This window comes from Pleurodeles waltl, chromosome 2_2 (genome assembly GCF_031143425.1).
Source record: "Pleurodeles waltl isolate 20211129_DDA chromosome 2_2, aPleWal1.hap1.20221129, whole genome shotgun sequence".
In the NCBI taxonomy this organism is placed as follows: domain Eukaryota; kingdom Metazoa; phylum Chordata; class Amphibia; order Caudata; family Salamandridae; genus Pleurodeles; species Pleurodeles waltl.
In genome coordinates, this window is record NC_090439.1 from 499444187 (window position 1) to 499467541 (window position 23355).

General features: G+C 44.3%; 1 protein-coding gene across 1 annotated transcript in view; it reads right to left on the bottom strand.

Moving 5' to 3' along the window:
* ROCK1 (Rho associated coiled-coil containing protein kinase 1) overlaps positions 1-23355 on the bottom strand; it is a 1374854-nt gene that overhangs the window by 475313 nt on the left and 876186 nt on the right. The window contains exons 17-18 of the mRNA XM_069219991.1: positions 8598-8704; positions 5753-5903 (exon numbers count right to left, since the gene is read on the bottom strand). Of these exons, the coding sequence (XP_069076092.1) occupies positions 5753-5903; positions 8598-8704 (258 nt within the window). The remainder of the gene's footprint in view (positions 1-5752; positions 5904-8597; positions 8705-23355) is intronic.

Sequence of the window (23355 nt, forward strand, 5' to 3'; positions counted from 1 at the left end):
CTGCTCCCTGCCTTCTGGGATAGGAAGGCCTACCGGAGGGATGACTTACAGTGACCTGGTGCAGTGACCAGTAGTGAAAGGCTGCATGCACCTTTTCACACAGGCTGCAACGGCCTGCAGAGATAGCTTGCATGGGCTCCCATGGGTGGCATAATACATGCTGCAGCCCACTGGGGAACCCTGGTGTACCACTGCCCTGAGTACCAAAGTACCACATACTAGAGTCTTACAGGGGTGCACCAGTATGCCAATTGTTGGGTGTAAAGGGCACCAAAGCAAACACATTTAGAGGAGAGAGCACAATCACTGGGGTCCTGGTTAGCAGGATGCCAGCAAAAACAGTTTAAGCATACTGCAGCAGCAAAAAGTGGAGGTAACCATGCCAGAAAGAGGAGACTTTCCTACAAACAGTATCTGCAGCAGCACTCCAAGTGTCTGTAAACGCACACACAGAATGTGCAGTAGATACAGCAGTTTAAGTTCTCCTCACGTGCAGTACAGGTACGAGATGGTCATCAGTAGTGCAACTAAGATTTCCTCACATATCAAACTGGCAGTAGCATCTAAGCTTATTTCAGGCACAGAACACCCATAGTAAACTATAGAGGTGGGTGAGTCACTGAAGGCTTGAGCCAGATTCTAGTCTCTGGCTCAACTTGAGGTTCGCTTGAGCTAAAAATTATCCAAGCTTTCTTGTGGCTTCTACTTGCCACCTATGCTATAACCTCATGCACCAAGAATAAAAGACAAAGCATTTACCTTTGATGTCAAACAGGAGTGAGAAAGGGATACTATTAGTGACTGAATTACACAATGTGAGATGAGAAAACCTGTGATCAATCCCTGCTTGGCAAGTTGACCAGTTTATAATCCTAGGCAATTATTTTAATTTAATGTGCATCCTATTTATTCATTATTGCATAAGAGGAAACCTTGAAATAAGTGAGAATATCTGCTGTCCACAAATCTCTCATGTTTGACTAAATTGACTATAGGCTTTGTATAAAATAAGAATATAGCCAACATATAAGGTACACAACAACTCACTTGTCTCTTAGTTCACTATCAGTATTTTCATCAGAGTGAAGGCTGGGAGCATGAATGAGTCTCAAAGTTCATGTTTAAAAACTATCACTTAATAAATGTCTCAATGCAGAGATGTAATCTAATCTAAGGTGAAAGCCTGTTAAAGAAATATATATATTTTTTTAATTTTGAAGACACTATCATGTCTTTACATAATATTTCCACACAAAGTGTTCCCATAGTTCAGCTTGTGCATGGGGTTCTTAGAGCCAATACAGACCCCTAACTCGACTCTCCCTGTTAATTTGTTGGCTCACTGTGTATAATAGTTACTCGAGTTCCCCCTCTCTCAGTAGCTCACTCTGGGGAGTACTGTCCTGTTTTGCGAGATTTAGGCCTATATTAATAGGTCTTGGAAAGCTAACTATTTCTAACTACTGGTTTTAGTAAGGAAGAACTGTCCATTAGTGATACCAAGAAGTTGTTTAAAGTTACTTGTGCATTTATTTTTAGCATAAAATGAAAGACAACTATCAAATCGTTTATTTTGCCAGTTCCAGCACTCTGTCTTAAGTAAGTCTATGTTATTTTACAAACTGCCATCATCTACCTTCCCTATGTCATGCTGGAAGCAGTGATTACTGTGACTCATGTTTTCAGAGGCCAACCAGCAGCATGGGCATAACTTTCTCTTTGACCCCTTGTTGTGTAGCCATTTTAGTTATAGCTCCAAGCACATTATTTAAGCATACTAGGCCTGCCGCTGTGCACTTTAACCTAGATATATTTTATTCAGCTTTGTTTATTATTAACCTTATAATAGCCAGTTTTTGCGGTCTCGTTTTATTTCTCTCTATATACCTGGGCCAGCACTACGTTCTCAAACAAGACATACTTGCTCACTCTGTGCTTCTTTCAAGGCTGCAGTTAGATAGGTTTCCGGTGAACATGATACAAGTTTTGTCTCTGAAATTCATAGAAAACACACATCCTTACGCAGGGACATTTTCTCAGAACATCAGCTGTTTTATTATAAAATCACTTCTCTGTCCCTTACACGTTGGAGTGAGATTTTAGCCAGAGAACCACGACTGAATGCTGATTGCTGAACGCTTCGCTACAGCGGCTTGTGCAGACTTCAGCCCTTTGCTCAGGTATGGGGGATGATGTCTTACCAGGGGAACCTGAAGGGCAGAATTAGAGCTTAACATTCTGTGCACTATTATAGCCTAGATAGGAATTAGTCTATTGACTCTAGTGACAATATGGTAGCATTATTTCTATGCTTTACTCTCCTTGTCACAATTTTAATCTTGTCATGCTTTATCGTCCTGGTTATTGCAGGCCATGCTTTGCTATCTAAGATATAGTTGCTTCATTAAAATCTTATTGAAACATATACTGCCTCTGTTTGTCATTGTGTATGTGAGACTAATGTAACTGAGAGAAACGAATGAGACCTGAGTGACCACGGTTTCCCTGAGAAATCAATTATGTCATGCGTTCGGCTGCCCAATCATCCTTGCCCTTGGGTAGAGATGAGGCACTGCTAGTTAGCCGGAGCAAAACCCGGATTAGGGCGACAGGTGTCACCTGTAGTGGGTCAGACTTAGTCTCCCACACCGCAGGCAATTGTGTGGCTCAAAATCCAGTGGTCTCAGAGTAATGAGAGCCTATGTGACACCCTGCTGGCGTCAAGCAGCCAGGGGGCGAATGGCTTACTCTGCATTTAAAAAAGGTAACATGTCCACTGCTCAACAATGCAATACAGTGAGCTTTTACAGCACAAGGGGCAGGGGATGCAATAAACCAGACTTTTTCCTAGAGGTTAGGGTCCCTGACACCAGACTTTTGACGAAGATTGAGACCTTCTTAACTACTGTGGCTGGTCCTGGACAGTTAACAGGGTTGAATTCCTTTTTTCATGTGCTAATCACTCCTCAATCACATTTTTCAAGTAGACAGAAATATCTTATTTTTATGATTTGGGAACTAGGTAGGCTAGCCTAAGAATCACACAAGACTTTTCAACCCAACAAGACTGTGCAAGTGTCCCCAGAGCAAGGGGTTCGCTCAACCTGGACTCCATGGGGCCGAAGTAGTTTCTTTTACTAGACAAACATCTGAGAACCAGCAAGGCTGAATCTTGAACCCTGTAAGACTCTCAGCCAATCAGATAGTTGAGGGTTCAGAATCTGCTTCAGCAACTGTCTGAAATGATTTTTGTTGTGATTTAGATGTACTATTTTATTTACATTTTGGCACTTGAACTGGATTATCTGTTCGAGTGAAGCTACTGAAAAAATGCAACTGTGCCAATTTATTTTAAGAATTACACATCCGCAATGACAACCTTAACTTTCTAAGACATGACAACGCTAGTACATCTGCTTCTACTAACCAAAAAAGCAAAAGCCTACAGCTGTGTCCCCTGGGCAGTGGGTGTAGCCTTTAGCCACAAAGACGGTCTAGCCCATTCACAGAACGGCCTGCGGCCAAACTTTGAACTCATTAACTAGAGGGTGTGGCTTCTGGTCATGTAATGTGCCCAGTTTGTGCTGGGAACACCCTGAGGCCTTGCTCAGTGGGCACAAGACACAATTTCCCATTCCATTAGTGTGAGAAAAGGCCTCTTTTTGACATGTTTACCCCCCACATTTTGCCTGATGTAGTCTAGAAGCTGTAGTGCCCAGGGTCCCTGCTAACCCGGTTTTCTGGGCCAGAGCTCTTTCCCTAACACTGTTGTGATGCACTGGCACAATTGGATATACCCTTAACTACCACTATAAGTTACTGGTAAGTGGGTACCTCTGTGCCCAGGGCATGGGGTAGTATGCCCGACTGCAGCATCACTGATTGTGCCACCCTCTAGGGCCATGCATACAGATGCACCTAGCACTGCCATTGCAGGCTGGGTGTCCTGGGGCAAACCTAAAACAGAAACTCGACCTTGCACAATGCCTGTGTGCCCTGTCCTCCATACACTGCATTTACTATGAGTAAGACACCCTTCTGGCAAGCCTTACAGCCCTATGGCATGGTGCTCCAAAATATCTGTGAGGGCATAGCTGCATGAGCAATATGCCCCCACTGTGTCCTTGCCAAACCTGGGACGTAGTGAGTAAACAGAGAAGACATTTTAATACATGTGCTGGACACTGGTCAATACAAGTTTCGCAGCTACTTGATTGTATCAAACAACTCGGAATGATAAATTCAAACCAGTACCAGTATTGGATTTATCCCTAAATGTACTCCGGGGACACCTTAGAGGTGCCCCCTGCAAAAGCTAATTTCCCTGGTATGGTTGCTGACTGGTTCTATCCAGTATGCCACCTCCAGACATCCAATACACAAACCTTGGGGGCAAGCCCTGTCTCTCCGGTTTTTAAAACAATGCCCTCCCTGGATGGAGGAGCTAACACCCCCTCCCCCACAGAAATGTGGACTGCCCTGGCGGTGAGAGTCTAAGGGCTTACCGCCCTTGAAACCTGACCCCCAGGCCTGCTGCTAGCAGCAGATGGCCTCCCCAATTTTAAACCCCACATTTGGCGGGAGCAAAGGCACACAAAAGGTAGGAAGAGTGCTCATTTTCCTCCATCCTAGAAAGAAGGAAAATAGCCAGTTAGATTTAGGGAAGTGACCCTTCCCACAGGAAGTGTTCACTATAGTGGGTGTTGCCACCCAAGGGTGTGTCCCATTGGACACTACCAGGTTCACCCTAAAACGCCCAATAAATACAGTATTTAGTGGGCATCCCTGGAACAAGAAATCAGACTTGAAGGACACAAAGAAGACAAGCTCCAAGAAGAACAAAGGCACTGTGGACCTGCTACCCAAGGAAAAAGGTGTCAAACCCTGCTTGCTGCACCTAGGACCTGGCCATCGCCACTGCGGAGAAGCTGGACAATGGACTGACCTCAAGAAACCCATAACGTGTATAAAAAGTATTTTTATAAATTGGTCTTGAGTTATACCTTTGAATGTGTGCGTTGCATGATTGATACTATGAATACAAGAAATGCTTTGTACTTCCCCGAGATTGGCCTACCTGCTTGACCAAGCTACCTCAAAAATTAGAGCATTAGGTGATCTAGTTTTTACCTCTGGAAACCAATGTGTGGTTGCCTGGAAGCCTTGCACAGTGTGCCTAGTTTTGCACACTAAATAGAGGGCAGCCTTCTACAATTAGGTCACCCCTACTTATTTAATCCTTCTAACCGGAGAGACTAAAGAATTAGATATACTGACTTAAGTCATTCCCCTCCTTTACCCCTCACGACTTGCATTTGTGATCGGCATCCTCTTCTAAAAAAAATTGTTTTTGCTTTAAGATTTTTTTTAGCCTTCCAGGCCATTACAGTTTTCACATCTGAAATCAAAAGTGCCACAGTATTCCCCGATTGTGCTTTTTGGGCTATCTTTTCGGGTCCTCACTCACTAACAATATCAATGGTAAACATCTTGAGATCCCCACCGCGTATTGAGTCTGCACTAAAAGGACTAGATACAAATTAAGACAGTCAAATGGTTTCTTTGGAAAATATGTAGCTTTGTCAAAATGCCCAAAGTTATGCGTAAAAACAAAACTAAACACAGAATAATCAAAAGTTGTTGCTTTTTAACATGCTACAATGTGAACGCATCCGTTTATCAAAAAATGTGATTGTGCAGATAGACAGCTAGATGTAAATAGATAGATACAAATAGATAAATTGGTACTGACCACACATTGCGACCGATTTTTCTTCCTCAAGTGACTGATGCTTGTCACTTAACCGTGCTTTGGTCACGTTATGCTCTGTTACTTCCTGCTCCAATTGCTGCTGCAATGTTTTCAGCCGGTAGTTAAGGTCTATTTCTAAATTATTTCTTTCCTACAAATTCAGAACACAAAACTAAAGTCAAGGAACGAAAAAAAACTGCTACCATGTCAACGTTGCCTACAATACACTGTCTTCTTGTTTCTGACGATTTCACTGAGTAACAATCATACGAGATTACCTCCACAATGATTCGGGTCGTCCTAGTCCTGTTCTCTTCTGCACAGCAAGGAACCATACTGTTGAGGCTGAGACAGAAAACACTTGAATACATGCATTGCCTTTACATTTTAAATGCAACACCAGTATTCCCCTCATGTAGCACAACTCGCCACCACCTGTTTGTGACTATCAGAGATACCTCAGTTGTACTTCGATGCAATGGTACAAATGAATACTAATTTATGATAGCAGAACTGGAGGTATCATGTAAGAAATAGTTATAAACCAGCTGATCTGCTCTAGCACTTTCCCATCTGGCTGAGACAGATATCACCCAAGAGGGATACTGCAACATGGAAATGAGAAATACAAGATGTCTGGACTACCAAGGCCAAAAGACATGGGCATTTTTCAGTACAATCAATCTGATATTTGATGTAGCAGGATTTGGCAGCCAACATTTATTGATTATAGGATTTGCTCATATATCTTAATGCTCCGATAATAAGAGAGAGGAACACTAGTGCTATTTAGTTCTGCTCCTTCAAAAGCTTTTCTCTCTTTACTAAGTTCTCTGGAGTGCAGTAACATTTTAGTGTCTGCTTTTTAATGTTTGCATGAAGAACATATCAAACCTGCATCTCCTTCACCACAGCGCTCTCATACTTTCACTACATCAAAGCATACAATTTGACACTTCCCTATGAAAAAGTTACTTACATTAATTAACATTATTTCTGGTAGATAGTTTATCTTTTGCAGATCCCTCACCTTATAAATATTGTCAATATAACAAACTGGATCAGGAAAACTTTTTTCACAGCATAACTAAAGGCATCTAGGTCAGATCCAAAGATCTCTTTCAGACAAGCAAATATCTGTGCCCTTGGCTGAAGTTTCACTAAGAGTGATCTTCAAGGAAGCACTAACTTTCTCTCTTGCCACTTGAATGATGTATGCCAAATGTGGGGGCTCAGGTGGTGCAGAGTGGAACTAAAGGTGGCACTGGCATTATGAGCTGTGATGAAGGCTATTGGGTGGTCACTTTGGTAGGGGACTGTTTCTTCGAAGATGGCGTTAAAGCAGGAGGCTTAGGTGTGGCAGAGTCAGGAGTCATCTGGGTAGGGCAGCTGAAAATGCAATCTGAAGTGAACAAAAAAAGTAGTGGGTATAATGCATGATTGAATCTCAGCCACTGTTAATTGCTTGGGGCCGCATCCCAAAACCATGGCTGATATGCATATCATTAATTTGGAACGGTGGGCAAAATTAAGATGGAGTGGGATGCAGCCTCCATAAATACCGGTGGCTGAGAATAATTCAAGCATTCCACCAAACACCCAACACCATAAGTGTGATGTATATGCCCAGATGTGATTCCCGTGCTTTAAGTCCCACTGGAACTAATTTGCACCTGGCTGAAAGGACTTGGCTTGGCAGTTCAGGGTTAACTGTTCCTACTGGAGCAGGACGGGGAGTGATTAGCATACGGCTGGTCTAATCTGAGATGGCATAGTGGCAAAACAAATGATGGACTAGAAAGCTACCTCAAGCAACTGTCCGTGGCCAGACTGCCAGTATTTTACTCATCACATTTTGTGAGCTTGATGACCTGGAAGTTGGCAGATCAGGCACACCCTTGGTGCCTAGCCCAGAGGGATGTCAAGCAGTCCTGCATGTATTTAGCATGGTCTAGCAAAAGGCCACAATCTCAAAGGTTGGCAGCTAAAGCCACAAATATTGGTTTCATCTTTTAGGAACTGGGATCATCTATGAAGATGAGACAATGGCCACAATCAGGGAATGGTGCAGTAATACCGCCCGCAACAGTCCCAGGAAGACGACCTGTTTCCTTGAAGAAGAAGATGATTTCACCATGAGGCATTTCTTGTGTTTTTATGAGTGATGTTATCCTGGGTGAATGATACCTGTCAAGATACTTGCATGGCGGAGGAGAGCGCGCCCTCTTGGAATTGTCCTTATTGACCCATTAACTAGGCCAACCATGCTCTCAGTTAGCCTGTGGGTGCATGGACAAGCAGAAATCCTAAGCCAAGAGTTTGTGGCAGAATCCCAGACACCACATGGTGATGGCAAGTGAATACAATAAAGACATCTTATGACACTGTCAGGAGGGCATAAACCCTGAAACATTACATGGTTACAGTTGAACAAGTTGCTCTTGGGTTCACTTAGAAAATCTATTGGTAAAAAACAAGGAAAAGCTCTGGATCCACTTCCATAACACACATATAACAAAAACTGATGCCAATGTGCCATTTGGTGCTATATACAACTCATTTTCACAACCTGGATAGGCAGAGACGCAACTGAAATAGCATAGCATCACGAGTCAAAGTCAGGATGCTATTTATTACAGTGGGAAAGGTTTTCCAAATCCAGTTTGAAACCCGGAGAAAGTCGATAAGGAAAGAAATCTGCAAAAAGAGGTATCCATGAGAAAGAAGGATTGCTTAAGAGCTGCTCCATCTTTGGTAAAAATGATAATGTGAAACTGATCAGGTGTGAATAACGTAATTGCTCATGCGCCAACTCATTCTTTGTAATTAACTTTAAAAAACCTACCTTTTCAGAAAGATTGAGGCTCTCCTGTGTCTGCTTTCTCTCAGCTTCAACTCTTTCAAGATTATTTTTGATATGTTTCACTTCATCTTGTAAAGAAGTAATTCGAGCTGATAAAAAAATAAAACACATTAGCTATTTTACCAAAAACATATGTATCAATGTCATTTATAGAAAGTGTAAAGACAACAGCACATAAGTGAGAGCAGTGAAAATGTTTTCAACTACTGCCTGTGCAGTCTTTTACATACGATTACATGTCTTGGTGATAATGTCTGAATCATGGATCATTTCTTTAAGACAAGTTCAAAACAGGCCAGGGAAGGTTAAGTAGGGCGAGTGCTTCTCTCCAATCCAGGATTTGTGCATGATAACCTAACTTATTCTAGCTGTTGCAGTCTTATTATGTTTCCACCAAAGTAGACCAGCACACCTGAAGTCAATGATTTGTAGCCAACAACTTCAGGACTGAAGACAGTGTCCACAATGACATGGAGGAGAGAAGAAATCATTCTAAGGAGAAGAGGGATCTTAAACTGGAAAAAAGTCTTAAACATTTTGCATTTTTTTTATAAATAATGCTCATTTCCAGTACATATAGAGATTCTACGGTTAAAGTTGGCTAGATTGCTAGCATACTTTGATATCAGAGTTCATACATCAAGGAAGATCTGTCTGGGAATGGTGTGTTGGGGTTCGGAAAATGCTTATTAGCAACACCATGGGTAGCTTTATTAAATTGAGAAAATCAATATTGCTGCCTCCAGATGGAATTCCGTAACACTTTGCAGAGAGAAAATTAACTGTAAACAAAAAACGGCTTTGCATAGTCAAAATATATACTGTCCACTGGAAAATGCAAATTGGTTTAAAACACCAGACTGCAATCTGTTACTCAGTTTATTCCACCTACCTGATTAGCAGTACAGTATAATATTATTATATATATATATATATATATATATATATATATATATATTTATATATATTTAACTTGCCTATTTCTTTGGCGTCACTTGACTAATCGTCACGGAACATTCCCCAAAAAATTGCCAGTCCCGTCAGAAACTTGAAAAGTTTTGGGGTAATCCATCTGGCGGGGGCCTGTGTGAAAAAGGGGGGTCCCAAAACACATTTTTCCCCATTCATTTTACCATAGGGATTTTGAACAGCGATAGCGCAAAAACTACTGGACGGAATTACACCGAAATTGGCAGAAAGGTAGGCCCTGGTCCAGAAAGCAACCTTTTTTTTGGTTTGAATTAATTCTGTTAAGTAGTTTTAGAGAAATTAAAGGAAATTCAAATTTGTATATATAGGGATGCAAAGGATTCTCCTTCTAGCAGTCAGGGTTCGAGTCCAGCCAGACTTCCTTTTTTTTTTTCATTTAAAGTACAAATTAGTTTTATTTTTAAAAACGACAAATACATTTTTTAAGTTGTAGAGAAATATCTCATTCTAAGTAAATCATACATTAAAGCCTAAAAACTAACTCTCCCTGTCACTTTTTTTTCTCTCTTTCAATTAATTTCTCTCACACACACATATCCACTCAGACACTCACGTACCCACTTACAGATCCACTCAGACAGTTATGCACCCACTCACAGAACCACTCAGACTCTCACAGACCCACGGACAGCCTCATGCACCCATTCACAGACCAGCTCACACACTGGCGCACCCACTAAAACACTGATGTATGCACTCTCACACCCAGACACACTCACACCTAGATAGTCCCTCTCACCTACTCTGTTATCAAGAGATGCTGCTAACAAGTTACGCTGCACATGTCCAAAGGGCTGTGCACAGCATGGGGTTGGGTGGTTAGGGGTGGGGTCAACTGCAGGGTCTGGCTGCATGCCAGGTCTTGCAGGCAACCTCCGCTGTGCACAGGTGAAGCCCCATGCATGGTGCAAGGTTGGGTGCTTATAGGGGTTGGCTGCGGCCAGGACCCCGGTGACCAAAAGCCATTGCGAGGCCGTGCGCAGCGGCAGTTGAATTAATGTACAGTAATGAAAATTAATACATGTTAGAAAAAAACAAGGTTACAGGGACGTTGTAGTTAGGCTCACATTTTAAACGTACAAAACCATAGAAATTTACCAGTTTTAGTTAGAGTTACCTCAAGTAACTAACTCATGCCCTAAGGTAACTATAACTTGTGCTCTTGCCATGCACTGCTAATTACCCAACAAACTATGGTACTTATGCCAACTTTGATAACATCAGTGATAATATCAATGTAATATTTGCAGTAACATTTGTGACAAGAAAAATGTGCATGGTGGGGGCGCGAGTTATTGTTACCTTAGGTAACAAGTTATAGTTACTTGAGGTAACTCTAACCGTAACATGTGAATTTCTATGGTTTATATATATATATTTATTTCCGCAGGTGATTTTTATGAATTTTACAAAGATACCAATGATGGAGGTGACTGCTCCAATAAACAGCACTCTTCCATTACAAATAACCATGCAAAAAAAACAAGGTAATTCAGTCCATGAAATATGGGAAGCCCACTGGACCCTACAATATCTCAGGAGAGTTCAATAGATCACAACCCACAATGAGAGTGACCTATTTTAATGTATTATCCAATGCCATATTTAATGGGGCTGATTTCACAGACTTGGAAGGGTGCAGAAAATCTGCCCATTCATAAAATGGGAAGCCGAGATATCCCTGGAAATTATAGGCCCATTAGTCTAATTGATAAATCGCAGAAATTAACTTATAAAGAGATTTTGCCCCACCAGCAAGACTGGATGGATTAGTCGTGCACTCTTTCAGCCTACACCCAGGATTCAGAATTAAGGTAAGTACAATAGATAGATTTCTCGCTTTGTAATAATATACTAAAAATGTTTAATTGGGAGAGTAAGATCTTTGTGTAGCTTTTGTGGCTTATGAGCTGTTTTTGACATTCTCAAAAGTAAAAACATGGGCGACCTTTATACTCAGGTACTCCTGATCACATTCTGAACACCTTAATATGCCTGCAAGGTACCAACTATGCACCGGTGTGATGAGGTAGGAAAGTGGAGCTAACTGGCCACATTCATGTTCAGAAGCATGTTGGACAAGGTTGTGTATTGGCTCCCACTTTATTCTCTCTTTATATTAATGATGTGATCAGTCAACTAACTGGGTGTAACACCAACTTCCCAAACTGCTAGATGCCTAAAATCCCAGCAGTATTTGCTGATGATACCTTCCCTATCTCTAAAACACCTACGGGATTACAAACACTCTTTAGTACATTTCAGTGAACTGGAGCTTAATTCCTTAAAGACAAAATTTACAGTCTTAAATCCCCACTGGTCATTCAGAGATGGAGTGTCTCTCACGGAAAGGTTATGGACAAGTTACTTACCTTCAGTAACACCTTATCTGGTAGAGACAATATCTAGTTGCAGATTCCTTACCTTAGACTATACCTAGTCCCTGCCACTAGAAATATATCCCCTGAGCAGGGAGGAAATGGGGAGAGGAGGTTGTCAGTAAGGAATTGGTAATTAGATATTGTATCAAACAGATAAGACCTTACCAAAGGTAAGTAACTTATCCATCTAATATAGACATCAAGTTGCAGATTCCTTACCTTAGAATAGGTAACCAAGCAATACCATCGCCGGAGGTGGGTCTGCAAACTAAAATCACACAATCACACCAGAAGGACCGCTCTGACCTAACGACCAAAGTGACAGTCCCTACAGACCTGACTGTCCAGGCAGTAGCGTTTGGTAAACATGTGCAGAGATGCCCACATTGCCACCTGACAGATGTCTAGGACTGGAACTCTGCATGCTAACTCAGAGGTTGCAACTTTAGCTCTGGTAGAATCAGCATGCAAACCCTCAGGGTGGTGCTTCGTTCCCAGTGCGTAGAACATTTTAATGCAGAGAATGACCTATCTGCAGCTGGTTCCAACCAAGAGTTGATCATCCACACGGCTCTCTTTGCTGTGGAGTCTCTCCTCTTCATTAGAAGGATGCAGGGGTGAGCAAAACGTAGGCCTGGTGATGGATTGGCCTACATGGAAGGGTTTTACCACTTCTAGAAGAAAGGAAGCCTGTGTGCGAAGCACCACTTTGTCAGGATCGATGGAAAGGAAGGGCAGCATGGAGCAATGATATCCCTTTTTTGCTTTAGTGGTATGGAGAGGCTAATGCCAAAGATCTTGGCTAGTTATGCGCTGCGCGCGCGTGAATGGTCAATTTCTTGGCGCACGTATCCTTGGCTGCAGCGAACAGAGACCACACACTGCCGCACACAGTGGAAAAAAATTAGAGGGAACATTGCTTGTAAGCATAAGTACTTTGCAGTTTCAGAATTCAACACTTTTTCAGAGTTCTCTCAATGTTATCCTATAGAGAAAGGTAGATACTGGGTACTTATCAGAACCACACCAACAGATCACATGGGGCAGCACTGTGGCAGCCGGGTGCAGAGGTGCAGTAAGGCATCGGGTGCCAAATGGTTCTCTACGGGAGTTGGACCTAGTGACAAACAGGAGGGAGGCTCTGGCTAGGAAGCCAGTGAGGGACAACAAGCAGGTAGGTAGTAGACTTTGGATGCTCGGGGACAGAGAGGCACCTTTGGTCCTCTTCTCCAGTGCCCAGAGGCGACAGATACAGGGGTGTCTTTAGATGTCAGGATTTCTCGTCCGGAAGCACTCGCGGTTAGAGGGTCCTGCGTGTTGAGGCTGCAGGCATCGTTGGTGAGGAGGACAGTAGGCGTGGACCCAGAGTGGACTCAAGCTCAAGGGAGCTGGGGGACATTGTTGGCACCAGTGACCCACCTCAGATGGGGTCAGGGGCGACAAGTGCAGCGGTTGCTGGATATGTTGGGTTTCCTCTCATCACAAGGCTGCAGGAGAGGAAGCCTGAAGGCAACTTGGGGGAGTACAAGAGGGGTGAAACCTGAGTGCACTCAGACTCCAGACAGCTGGGGAATTGGGTTTTCACTATTGGCTGGCTGCACCTCAGGCCGTAGTCATCGGGTGCAGAGGTCACTTCAGGTGTCGGGACCTTCCTGTTCCAGGGGATGCAGAGTCCTTTCTTGAAACTTTATTGCAGAGCAGTTTCACTGTTCACGCATGTCTGGGTCTTTGTCGAAGGCAGGCATTTCTCCTGGGTTTCTTGCAGGCTCAGCTGCACGACGAGTCGTCTTTTAGGCCAAGTCCATCGAGGTCAGCAGGCAGGAGGGGCTGGTTCCAAGTCAGCTGCTGCTTCTTTTCATCTTCTGCAAGGGTGACTCTTCTTAGTCCTTTGCTTTGTATGGTAGTCAGGGTCTGAGTCCTAGGGTTCGGGGTGCCACCTAAATACTCAATTTAGGAGTGTTACAGGGAGTGACAGGTGGTAGCCAATGGGATGCCCACCTTTAGGGTGACTACACTCTTTCTATGACCACTTCCGCTGGGAAGTGGGCATAACCCTTACCCTAGTGGCCTAAATCCGTACAAACAAGATGGAGGAATTTAAAAACTAGTGTCCCTTCAGCTTGTCCACCTTAAGGGTGGGACTTGCATGAAGTGGGCACACCTCCTAATATGCCTAAATTTCCCACCTGTGCTGCCGCCAAAAGTGGGGTCAAGACAGGTGTGTCCGTCACCTCCACCATCAGGAGAGACCTGGGTTGCATTACAAAGGCTGCTAGGCCTTTGAAGCTTCCCACCCTGGAATGTCCACCCTGCTTGGTTGATGTGATAACACCTCTGCCAAGTGCAGTCTTTAGTCTCAGGCCCTCAAGATTGTTGGCTCTCACCTTGAGGGGATGGGGATGTGGGGGAAGGAAGGGGAGAGTCAGAGCCAGTCAGTCAGAACATTAGTAGCTGGTAGGTTTTCAAGGAGCACCTCTAAAGGGCCCTCTATGTGCATTGATTAAGAATTCCATCAGTGGGATCAGTGAGAGTTTATTATTCTGAGATGTTTGATAACAAACTTCCCGCGATTCAGAGAAGCCATCATATAGCTGGGGGCTCGTAATGACCAGTGTCAAGCACATGCATTTAAAATGGGGGACTTGGCACCAAGGGTGTGCGGCAGGTCGTGCTTTCAATCTAGCCTGCACCTACACAAGCAGTCTGCAATGGCAGCACTGTGTGGGTTTGGTGAGGGGGCTCTGGAGGTGGCACAACTGGTGCTTCAGCCCTCAGACTTTCCTTAGGACCCCAGGTTAGTGCACTGGGTGGTGCCTGTATAAGACCGCCAATGTCATTTCTGGCACGGACAACGCAGACAACGGATGCAGAGCTGATCGATGCCACCGAACGACGCACAGGGGTAACTGCTCAAGGAATAAAATCTCTGGATACAGATTGACACATGGGGAAATTCTAAGGTAAGAATGTAGAAACTAGATATCTCTATCAGATATTTTTAATCACCCCTGGATGAAAATGGCTGCTGAACTCCATCAAATTATTAGGAGCTCTTTGATTGTCCAACATGAAGCAGCGGCTATCTTGAAAATGTTCATATCAACAACTTATAGGCCAATATCAACAGACCTAAATGAACAAGTTACTTACCTTCGGTAATGCCTTATCTAGTAGGGACTCTATCTAGCTGAAGAATCCTCACCTTAAAGTATACCCCAGGCTTCAGACTGCATCTAGAAATGTAATTTTTGAGCAGTCCCCTTGTGCAATAAGTAGATGGCATAGTTCGACTATGGTTGGCGTAGCCCACGCTATGCTGGGTCTGGTGCCTCTATAGGCGAAACTCTAGTGCCCTACTCTCAGTTTGGGACTATTTTTCTACAACGTTAACACATAACCATACTGAAATTACAAGTCCAGTGTGCCAAAGACATGATGTAAAGAAATGCCTTTTTTTGTATGTCACCCCCAAGTTTTTGACTACCACTTCTGGTTTTGCGATTCAGAGTGCACTGACGCCGCCTAACCAGAACTCAGTGCCAGTGTCCTGACACCAAAACATGTATATTATTTTATTTGGCTACAGCCAATTGGTATAGGCTAATGTACATGTGAATCTCAAATATATGGTAGCCAAGGGCTGTAAGTGAGAGAGCCATCACAAGGATTGCAGCAGTGGTTGTGCCACCCCAGGTAAAATGGTGGTAAAAGTAGTCACCTCGCCACCAATGAAGACTGGAAGAGCAATTTCGAACTGCTGGCTCGACTTTGCCATTTAAAACCACAGCAAAGCCAAATGTCCCCCTGAAACTGGTGTAAATCATGCATTTTATCTATTCTGGCAGTGCAAACGTACAAGGAAGTTGGGTTCTGGTTGCAGTACCCCCCACCCAACACTTTTTGTCTGTTTTTATTTTTGAAGCAACTTTATCTGAAGTGCACTGGGTTCTTGCTAACCAGGCCTCTAGGGCCAGTGTTCCTAAACCAAACAAAACCAGACACCTGGCCACTTGATCCCCAAGTGACCAGGCCCTTCAACAACACAGTAAGTTCCTTGTAAATGGTACCACTAGTAACTAGGGCATGGTACTGAAGAGGAGCCCTAAGAGCTGCAACACAACTTATGCCACTCTAAGTGACGAGCTGATTCAGTCATGAATTCGGAGTTGAAATTCCTAGCCCGTTGTAACAAGTCTACTATCCGACTGTTGGTCAAATGAATATGATAACTTTGCGCCTTTTTCAGATTGATTTCTGACTAGCTTTGCAGGATTTATTTTTTTACAACACTTAGTCCTGACGATGGTCTTGTGGACCTTTCTGGCTAAGTGAGACTGAAATGTTGACAGTGTGCCCTCTCCAGCAGCACTATTGCATATGTTGCTTCAGTCCTCTGACTATTGGAATTATGAGGATAAAAACGTGCAGGATTACTGAATTTTATATCTGTAAGATCAGGAGGACTTATCGCTTCTTCCGATCCCAGGTGCACCTGTCGGGGGATCGTAGGGGGAGTTGCGCAATCTTATGTATATACTGTTGTCTTCAATAGTAATTAGCTAAAAAGCTGGTGATATAATGTTGACTTGTGTATGTATATATAAAAAATAAATGTATTTTTGTTAATATCAATACGCTGTCAATTGATTATTTATACAATGTACTGATGGTTGGCTGGTGGGTCATTTTGATGACCACTATACAAAATTGATGATTTTAATATAAATAGTGTCTCCACATGTCATTTTCTACAGTATATTACCCAGTTCCTTGGGGGAAAACTGGGTGGCCGTATTGTATAGAATAATTTAACTGATCCAGCACCAATCTTATGCAGGCTGCCTGACAAGGTGCTCCCAAAAAGTTAAAACATGACATGGCACATACAGTGCGCGCCATGTCCTCTAAAACACTGCATGGTAATGAAAATGTCACTTACCCAGTGTACATCTGTTCGTGGCATCAGTCGCAGTAGATTCGCATGTTCTGCAATAGCTCGCCATCTGGTGTTGGGCCGGAGTGTTACAAGTTGTTTTTCTTCGAAGAAGTCTTTCGAGTCACGGGACCGAGTGACTCCTCCTTTTGTCTCCATTGCGCATGGGCGTCGACTCCATCCTCGATTGTTTTTCCCCGCAGAGGGTGAGGTAGGAGTTGAATTGTAGTAATAGTGCCCATGCAATGGAGTGACTAAGTATGCACTTATTTAAGGTTGAGATGATACATATATAAATAATTGAAGGTAACTTCCAAACTGCTACAGGCTCCCGGGGAGGTGGGTGGGCACATGCGAATCTACTGCGACTGATGCCACGAACAGATGTACACTGGGTAAGTGACATTTTCAGTTCGATGGCATCTGTCGCTGTAGATACGCATGTTCTGCAATAGACTAGTAAGCAGTTATTTCCCCAAAAGCGGTGGATCAGCCTGTAGGAGTGGAAGTAGTCTGAAATAATGTCCTTAATACAGCTTGACCTACTGTGGCTTGTTGTGCGGATAACACGTCTACACAGTAGTGCTTGGTGAATGTGTGAGGCGTAGACCATGTGGCTGCCTTACATATTTCTTGCATTGGGATGTTTCCTAGAAAGGCCATGGTAGCACCTTTTTTTCTGGTTGAGTGTGCCCTTGGTGTAATGGGCAGCTGTCGTTTAGCTTTAAGGTAGCAGATTTGGATGCATTTAACTATCCATCTGGCTATACCTTGTTTTGAAATTGGGTTTCCTGCATGAGGTTTTTGAAATGCAATAAAGAGTTGTTTAGTCTTTCTGATGTTCTTTGTTCTGTCAATGTAATACATTAATGCTCTTTTGACATCTAATGTATGTAGTGCCCTTTCAGCTACGGTATCTGGCTGTGGAAAGAACACCGGAAGTTCCACTGTTTGATTTAGATGGAACGGTGAAATAACCTTTGGCAAAAATTTAGGATTGGTCCTTAGGACGACTTTATTTTTGTGTAGTTGTATAAAAGGTTCCTGTATAGTAAACGCCTGAATCTCGCTTACTCTTCTCAGGGAAGTAATGGCGATGAGAAATGCCACCTTCCAGGTTAGGAACTGTATGTCGCAGGAGTGCATGGGTTCAAAAGGTGGACCCATAAGTCTAGTTAGGACAACATTTAGGTTCCATGAAGGAACAGGTAGTGTTCTTGGTGGTATAATTCTCCTAAGGCCCTCCATGAATGCTTTAATGACTGGTATTTTATATAGGGAAGTTGAATAGGTAGTCTGCAGGTATGCAGATATTGCTGCAAGGTGAATCTTAATGGAAGAGAAAGCTAGGTTAGATTTTTGTAAGTGAAGCAAGTAACCCACTACATGTTCTGGAGTTGTGTGTAATGGTTGTATTTGATTAATATGGCAGTAGCAAACAAACCTCTTCCATTTACTTGCATAGCAGTGCCTGGTGGATGGCCTTCTTGCTTGTTTTATGACTTCCATACATTCTTGGGTAAGTTGTAAGTGCCCGAATTCTAGGATTTCAGGAGCCAGATTGCTAGATTCAGCGATGCTGGATCTGGGTGTCTGATCTTTTGGTTGTGCTGTGTCAACAGATCTGGCCTGTTGGGCAATTTGATGCAGGGTACCACTGATAGGTCTAGCAGCGTTGTGTACCAGGGTTGCCTTGCCCAAGTTGGTGCTATCAATATGAGTTTGAGTTTGCTTTGACTGAGTTTGTTTACCAGGTAAGGAAGGAGAGGGAGAGGAGGAAAAGCGTAAGCAAATATCCCTGACCAGTTCATCCATAGGGCATTGCCTTGGGATTGTTTGTGTGGGTATCTGGATGCGAAGTTTTGGCATTTTGCGTTCTCCCTTGTCGCAAACAAGTCTATCTGAGGTGTTCCCCAGAGTTTGAAATAAGTGTTCAGTATTTGGGGGTGAATTTCCCATTCGTGGACCTGTTGGTGATCTCGAGAGAGATTGTCTGCGAGTTGATTTTGTATCCCTGGTATAAACTGTGCAATTAGGCGAATTTGGTTGTGAATTGCCCAATGCCAAATTTTTTGTGCTAACATGCTTAACTGCGTGGAGTGCGTCCCTCCCTGCTTGTTTAGATAATACATTGTTGTCATGTTGTCTGTTTTGACGAGAATGTATTTGTGAACTATTATTGGTTGGAAAGCTTTTAGTGCTTGAAAAACTGCAAGAAGTTCTAGGTGATTGATATGCAGTTTTGTTTGATGTACGTTCCATTGTCCTTGTATGCTGTGTTGATCGAGGTGTGCTCCCCACCCTGTCATGGAAGCATCTGTTGTTATTACGTATTGTGGCACTGGGTCTTGAAAAGGCCGCCCCTTGTTTAAATTTATGTTGTTCCACCACAGAAGCGAGAGGTAAGTTTGGCGGTCTATTAACACCAGATCTAGAAGGTGACCCTGTGCTTGAGACCACTGTGATGCTAGGCATTGTTGTAAGGGCCTCATGTGCAGTCTTGCGTTTGGGACAATGGCTATGCATGATGACATCATGCCTAGGAGTTGTAATACCATCTTTGCTTGTATCTTTTGTGTTGGATACATGCGTTGTATGATGGTGTTGAAATTTTGAATTCTTTGTGGACTTGGAGTGGCTACTCCCTTTGATGTGTCTATTATGGCTCCCAGGTATTGTTGTACCTTGCGTGGCCGAATCTTGGATTTTGTGAAATTGACGGTGAACCCTAGTTTGAAGAGGGTTTGTATGATATGATTTGTGTGATTTGAGCACTCTATTAACGAATGGGCCTTGATTAGCCAGTCGTCTAGATATGGGAACACATGTATTTGCTGCCTTCTGATGTGTGCAGCGACTACCGCTAGACATTTGGTAAAGACTCTTGGTGCGGTTGTTAATCCGAAAGGCAGTACCTTGAATTGGTAATGTATTCCTTTGAATACAAACCTTAGGTATTTCCTGTGCGATGGGTGAATTGGTATATGGAAATAAGCATCCTTGAGGTCTAAAGTTGCCATGTAGTCGTGCAGCTTTAGCAATGGCAATACTTCTTGTAGTGTGACCATGTGGAAGTGGTCTGATTTGATGAAAGTGTTGACTACTCTGAGGTCTAGGATTGGTCTCAGTGTTTTGTCCTTCTTTGGTATCAGAAAGTACAGTGAGTAAACTCCTGTGTTTATTTGCGTGTTTGGCACTAATTCTATTGCATTCTTTTGCAATAGTGCCTGCACTTCTATCTCTAGGAGATTGGAATGGTGTGTTGTTAAATTTTGTGCTTTTGGTGGTATGTTTGGAGGGAACTGTAGAAATTCTATGCAGTAACCATGTTGGATAATTGCTAGAACCCAAGTGTCTGTAGTGATTTCCTCCCATGCTTTGTAATAATGACCTATTCGTCCCCCCACTGGTGTTGTGTGGAGGGGGTGAGTGACATGTGAGTCACTGTTTAGTAGTAGGGGTTTTGGGGCTTTGGAATCTTCCTCTATTTCTAGGGAATTGCCCTCCTCTATATTGTCCCCGAAAACCTCCTCTATACTGTCCTTGGTAACTGGACGGTGTGGCTTGTGAGGTGCTGGCTTGTGTGCTTTGACCCCGAAACCCCCCTCGAAAGGGCGGTTTACGGAATGAGCTGTAATTCCCTCTGCTCTGCGGGGAGTAGAGTGCGCCCATGGCTTTGGCAGTGTCCGTATCTTTTTTGAGTTTCTCAATCGCTGTGTCCACTTCTGGACCGAACAGTTCTTTTTCATTAAAAGGCATATTGAGAACTGCTTGTTGAATCTCTGGTTTAAATCCAGACGTTCGGAGCCATGCATGCCTTCTGATAGTTACAGATGTATTAATTGTCCGTGCAGCTGTATCTGCAGCGTCCATGGAGGAGCGGATCTGGTTGTTGGAGATGGCCTGTCCCTCCTCAACCACTTGTTTTGCCCTATTTTGGAAGTCTTTGGGCAGATGTTCAATGAGATGTTGCATCTCGTCCCAGTGGGCTCTGTCATAGCGCGCAAGTAGTGCCTGGGAGTTCGCGATGCGCCACTGGTTTGCAGCTTGTGCTGCGACTCTTTTACCAGCTGCATCAAACTTGCGGCTTTCTTTATCTGGGGGTGGTGCATCTCCAGATGTGTGAGAGTTGGCCCTTTTCCTAGCTGCTCCTACAACAACAGAGTCTGGTGGCAGCTGTGTTGTGATGAAAGCCGGGTCTGTAGGAGGCGGCTTATACTTTTTTTCCACCCTTGGTGTGATTGCCCTACTTTTGACCGGGTCCTTAAATATGTCTTTTGCGTGCCGGAGCATACCAGGGAGCATAGGCAGGCTTTGGTAGGAGCTGTGGGTGGAGGAGAGTGTGTTGAACAGGAAATCATCCTCGACCTGTTCTGAGTGGAGGCTTACGTTGTGAAATTGTGCTGCTCTAGCCACCACCTGAGAGTACGCGGTGCTGTCTTCTGGTGGAGATGGTTTTGTAGGGTATGCCTCTGGGCTGTTATCTGACACTGGGGCGTCGTATAGGTCCCATGCGTCCTGGTCTTGGTCACCCTGGCTCATGGTGGTGTGAGCTGGGGAGTGTGATGGCGTTTGTGCTGGTGAAACGTTAATCACGGGCGGAGGAGAGGGTGGTGGTGTAACTCTTTTCACCACTTTTGGTTGTGGTGCTTGTTCCGTCTGGAACTCCAACCTTCTCTTTCTCCTAATGGGGGGAAGGGTGCTTATTTTTCCTGTCCCCTGCTGAATGAAGATACGCTTTTGCGTATGGTCCGCATCCGTTGCTTGTAGCTCTTCCTCAAACCTATGCTTCTGCATTTGGGAGGTTAGCGAGTGCTCTTCTGTATAAGAGCCTGAAGCTGGGTCGCTTGCAGTTTGTTTCGGCGTCGAAACTGTGTCTGCGTGTTTTTTCGGCTCCGAGGTGACTTTTTTCCTTTTCGGGGCCGAAACCTCTCGGCGTCGATCTGTTTCGGTGCCGCTGTCTCGGCGTCGAGCCGTGTCCACACCGGCATCTCGGTGTCGAGGCTTGTCTCCAGCACTTTCTCGGTCCCGAGAAGGCTGCGTGCCGGTGTCTCGACCGGAGTCGGACGATCTCGGCACTGTTTTGGCCTTTTTCTGTGCCGACGGTCGGTCACCGAATTTATGGGTGGAGCCATGGCCTGGTGGCAGTGGCGTCCCCTGGGCCTTGTAAATGTTTCTTTGTGTGGTTTTCGACGTCTTACTCACGGTTTGTGTATCGTCGAATCCTTCGGAGTCTGAGTCTTGGATCGAGAAGGTACCTTCCTCTTCCTGTTCCTCGAACTCCCGTCGGGCTGTCGGTGCGGACGCCATTTGAAGTCTTCTGGCTCGACGGTCTCGGAGTGTTTTTCTGGACCGGAACGCACGACAGGCCTCGCAGGTGTCTTCGCTGTGCTCAGGTGACAGGCACAGGTTGCAGACCAAGTGTTGGTCTGTGTAGGGGTATTTATTGTGGCATTTGGGGCAGAAACGGAACGGGGTCCGTTCCATCGGCGTTCTTCAGCACGCGGTCGGGCCGGCCAGGCCCCGACGGAGGATCGAAAAATTACCCCGAAGGGCACCGGAGCTCTTCGATCTTCGATGCGGTGTTGAATGTAGGTATGCCGATCCCGAACGCAACAATACCGACGAAAATCTTCCGAAATTAACTATTTTTTTCTGTTCCGAAACTCGGAGCGACAGGAACACGTCCGAACCCGATGGCGGAAAAAAAACAATCGAGGATGGAGTCGACGCCCATGCGCAATGGAGACAAAAGGAGGAGTCACTCGGTCCCGTGACTCGAAAGACTTCTTCGAAGAAAAACAACTTGTAACACTCCGGCCCAACACCAGATGGCGAGCTATTGCAGAACATGCGTATCTACAGCGACAGATGCCATCGAACATTATATTACATGTGTGAGCATATGCAAGAGCAGATAAGCCCCTGCTATGTCTGTCTATTTTGAGACATAGTAAGTCTGCAGGGAAGCCATTTTAACACATGTGCTGGACACTGGTCAATACGAGTTTCCCAGCTACATGATGTTCTTCACTGTAACTAGGGATGTTCGGTATGAAACATCTTGAATCAATAAACCCTCACTGATTCCAGTGATGGATGTATTAGTACATGCACCCAGGGGGCACCTTAGAGGTGCCCCCCTGAATACTTACCAACTGCTGGTGAGCTCACTGACCAGTTCTGGACAGTCTGCCACTAACAGGCAACAATCTGATCTCTCCCCACATCCGAAGGGTGAGAGCCTCACCTCTCTGTCTGGCCTGGGGTGTTGAACATCCCTATCCACAGGATGACCTTCATTCTAAGGCAGGGAGCTTCAAAGAAGCCCACCGTCTTTGGTATGCAGATCTGGCCTCTAGCCCATGATGAAGTGAGCCAACTGTGTCAGCGTGATCATCAGGCCCTCCAGAGACAAAGCCTGTAGGAGAGTAGC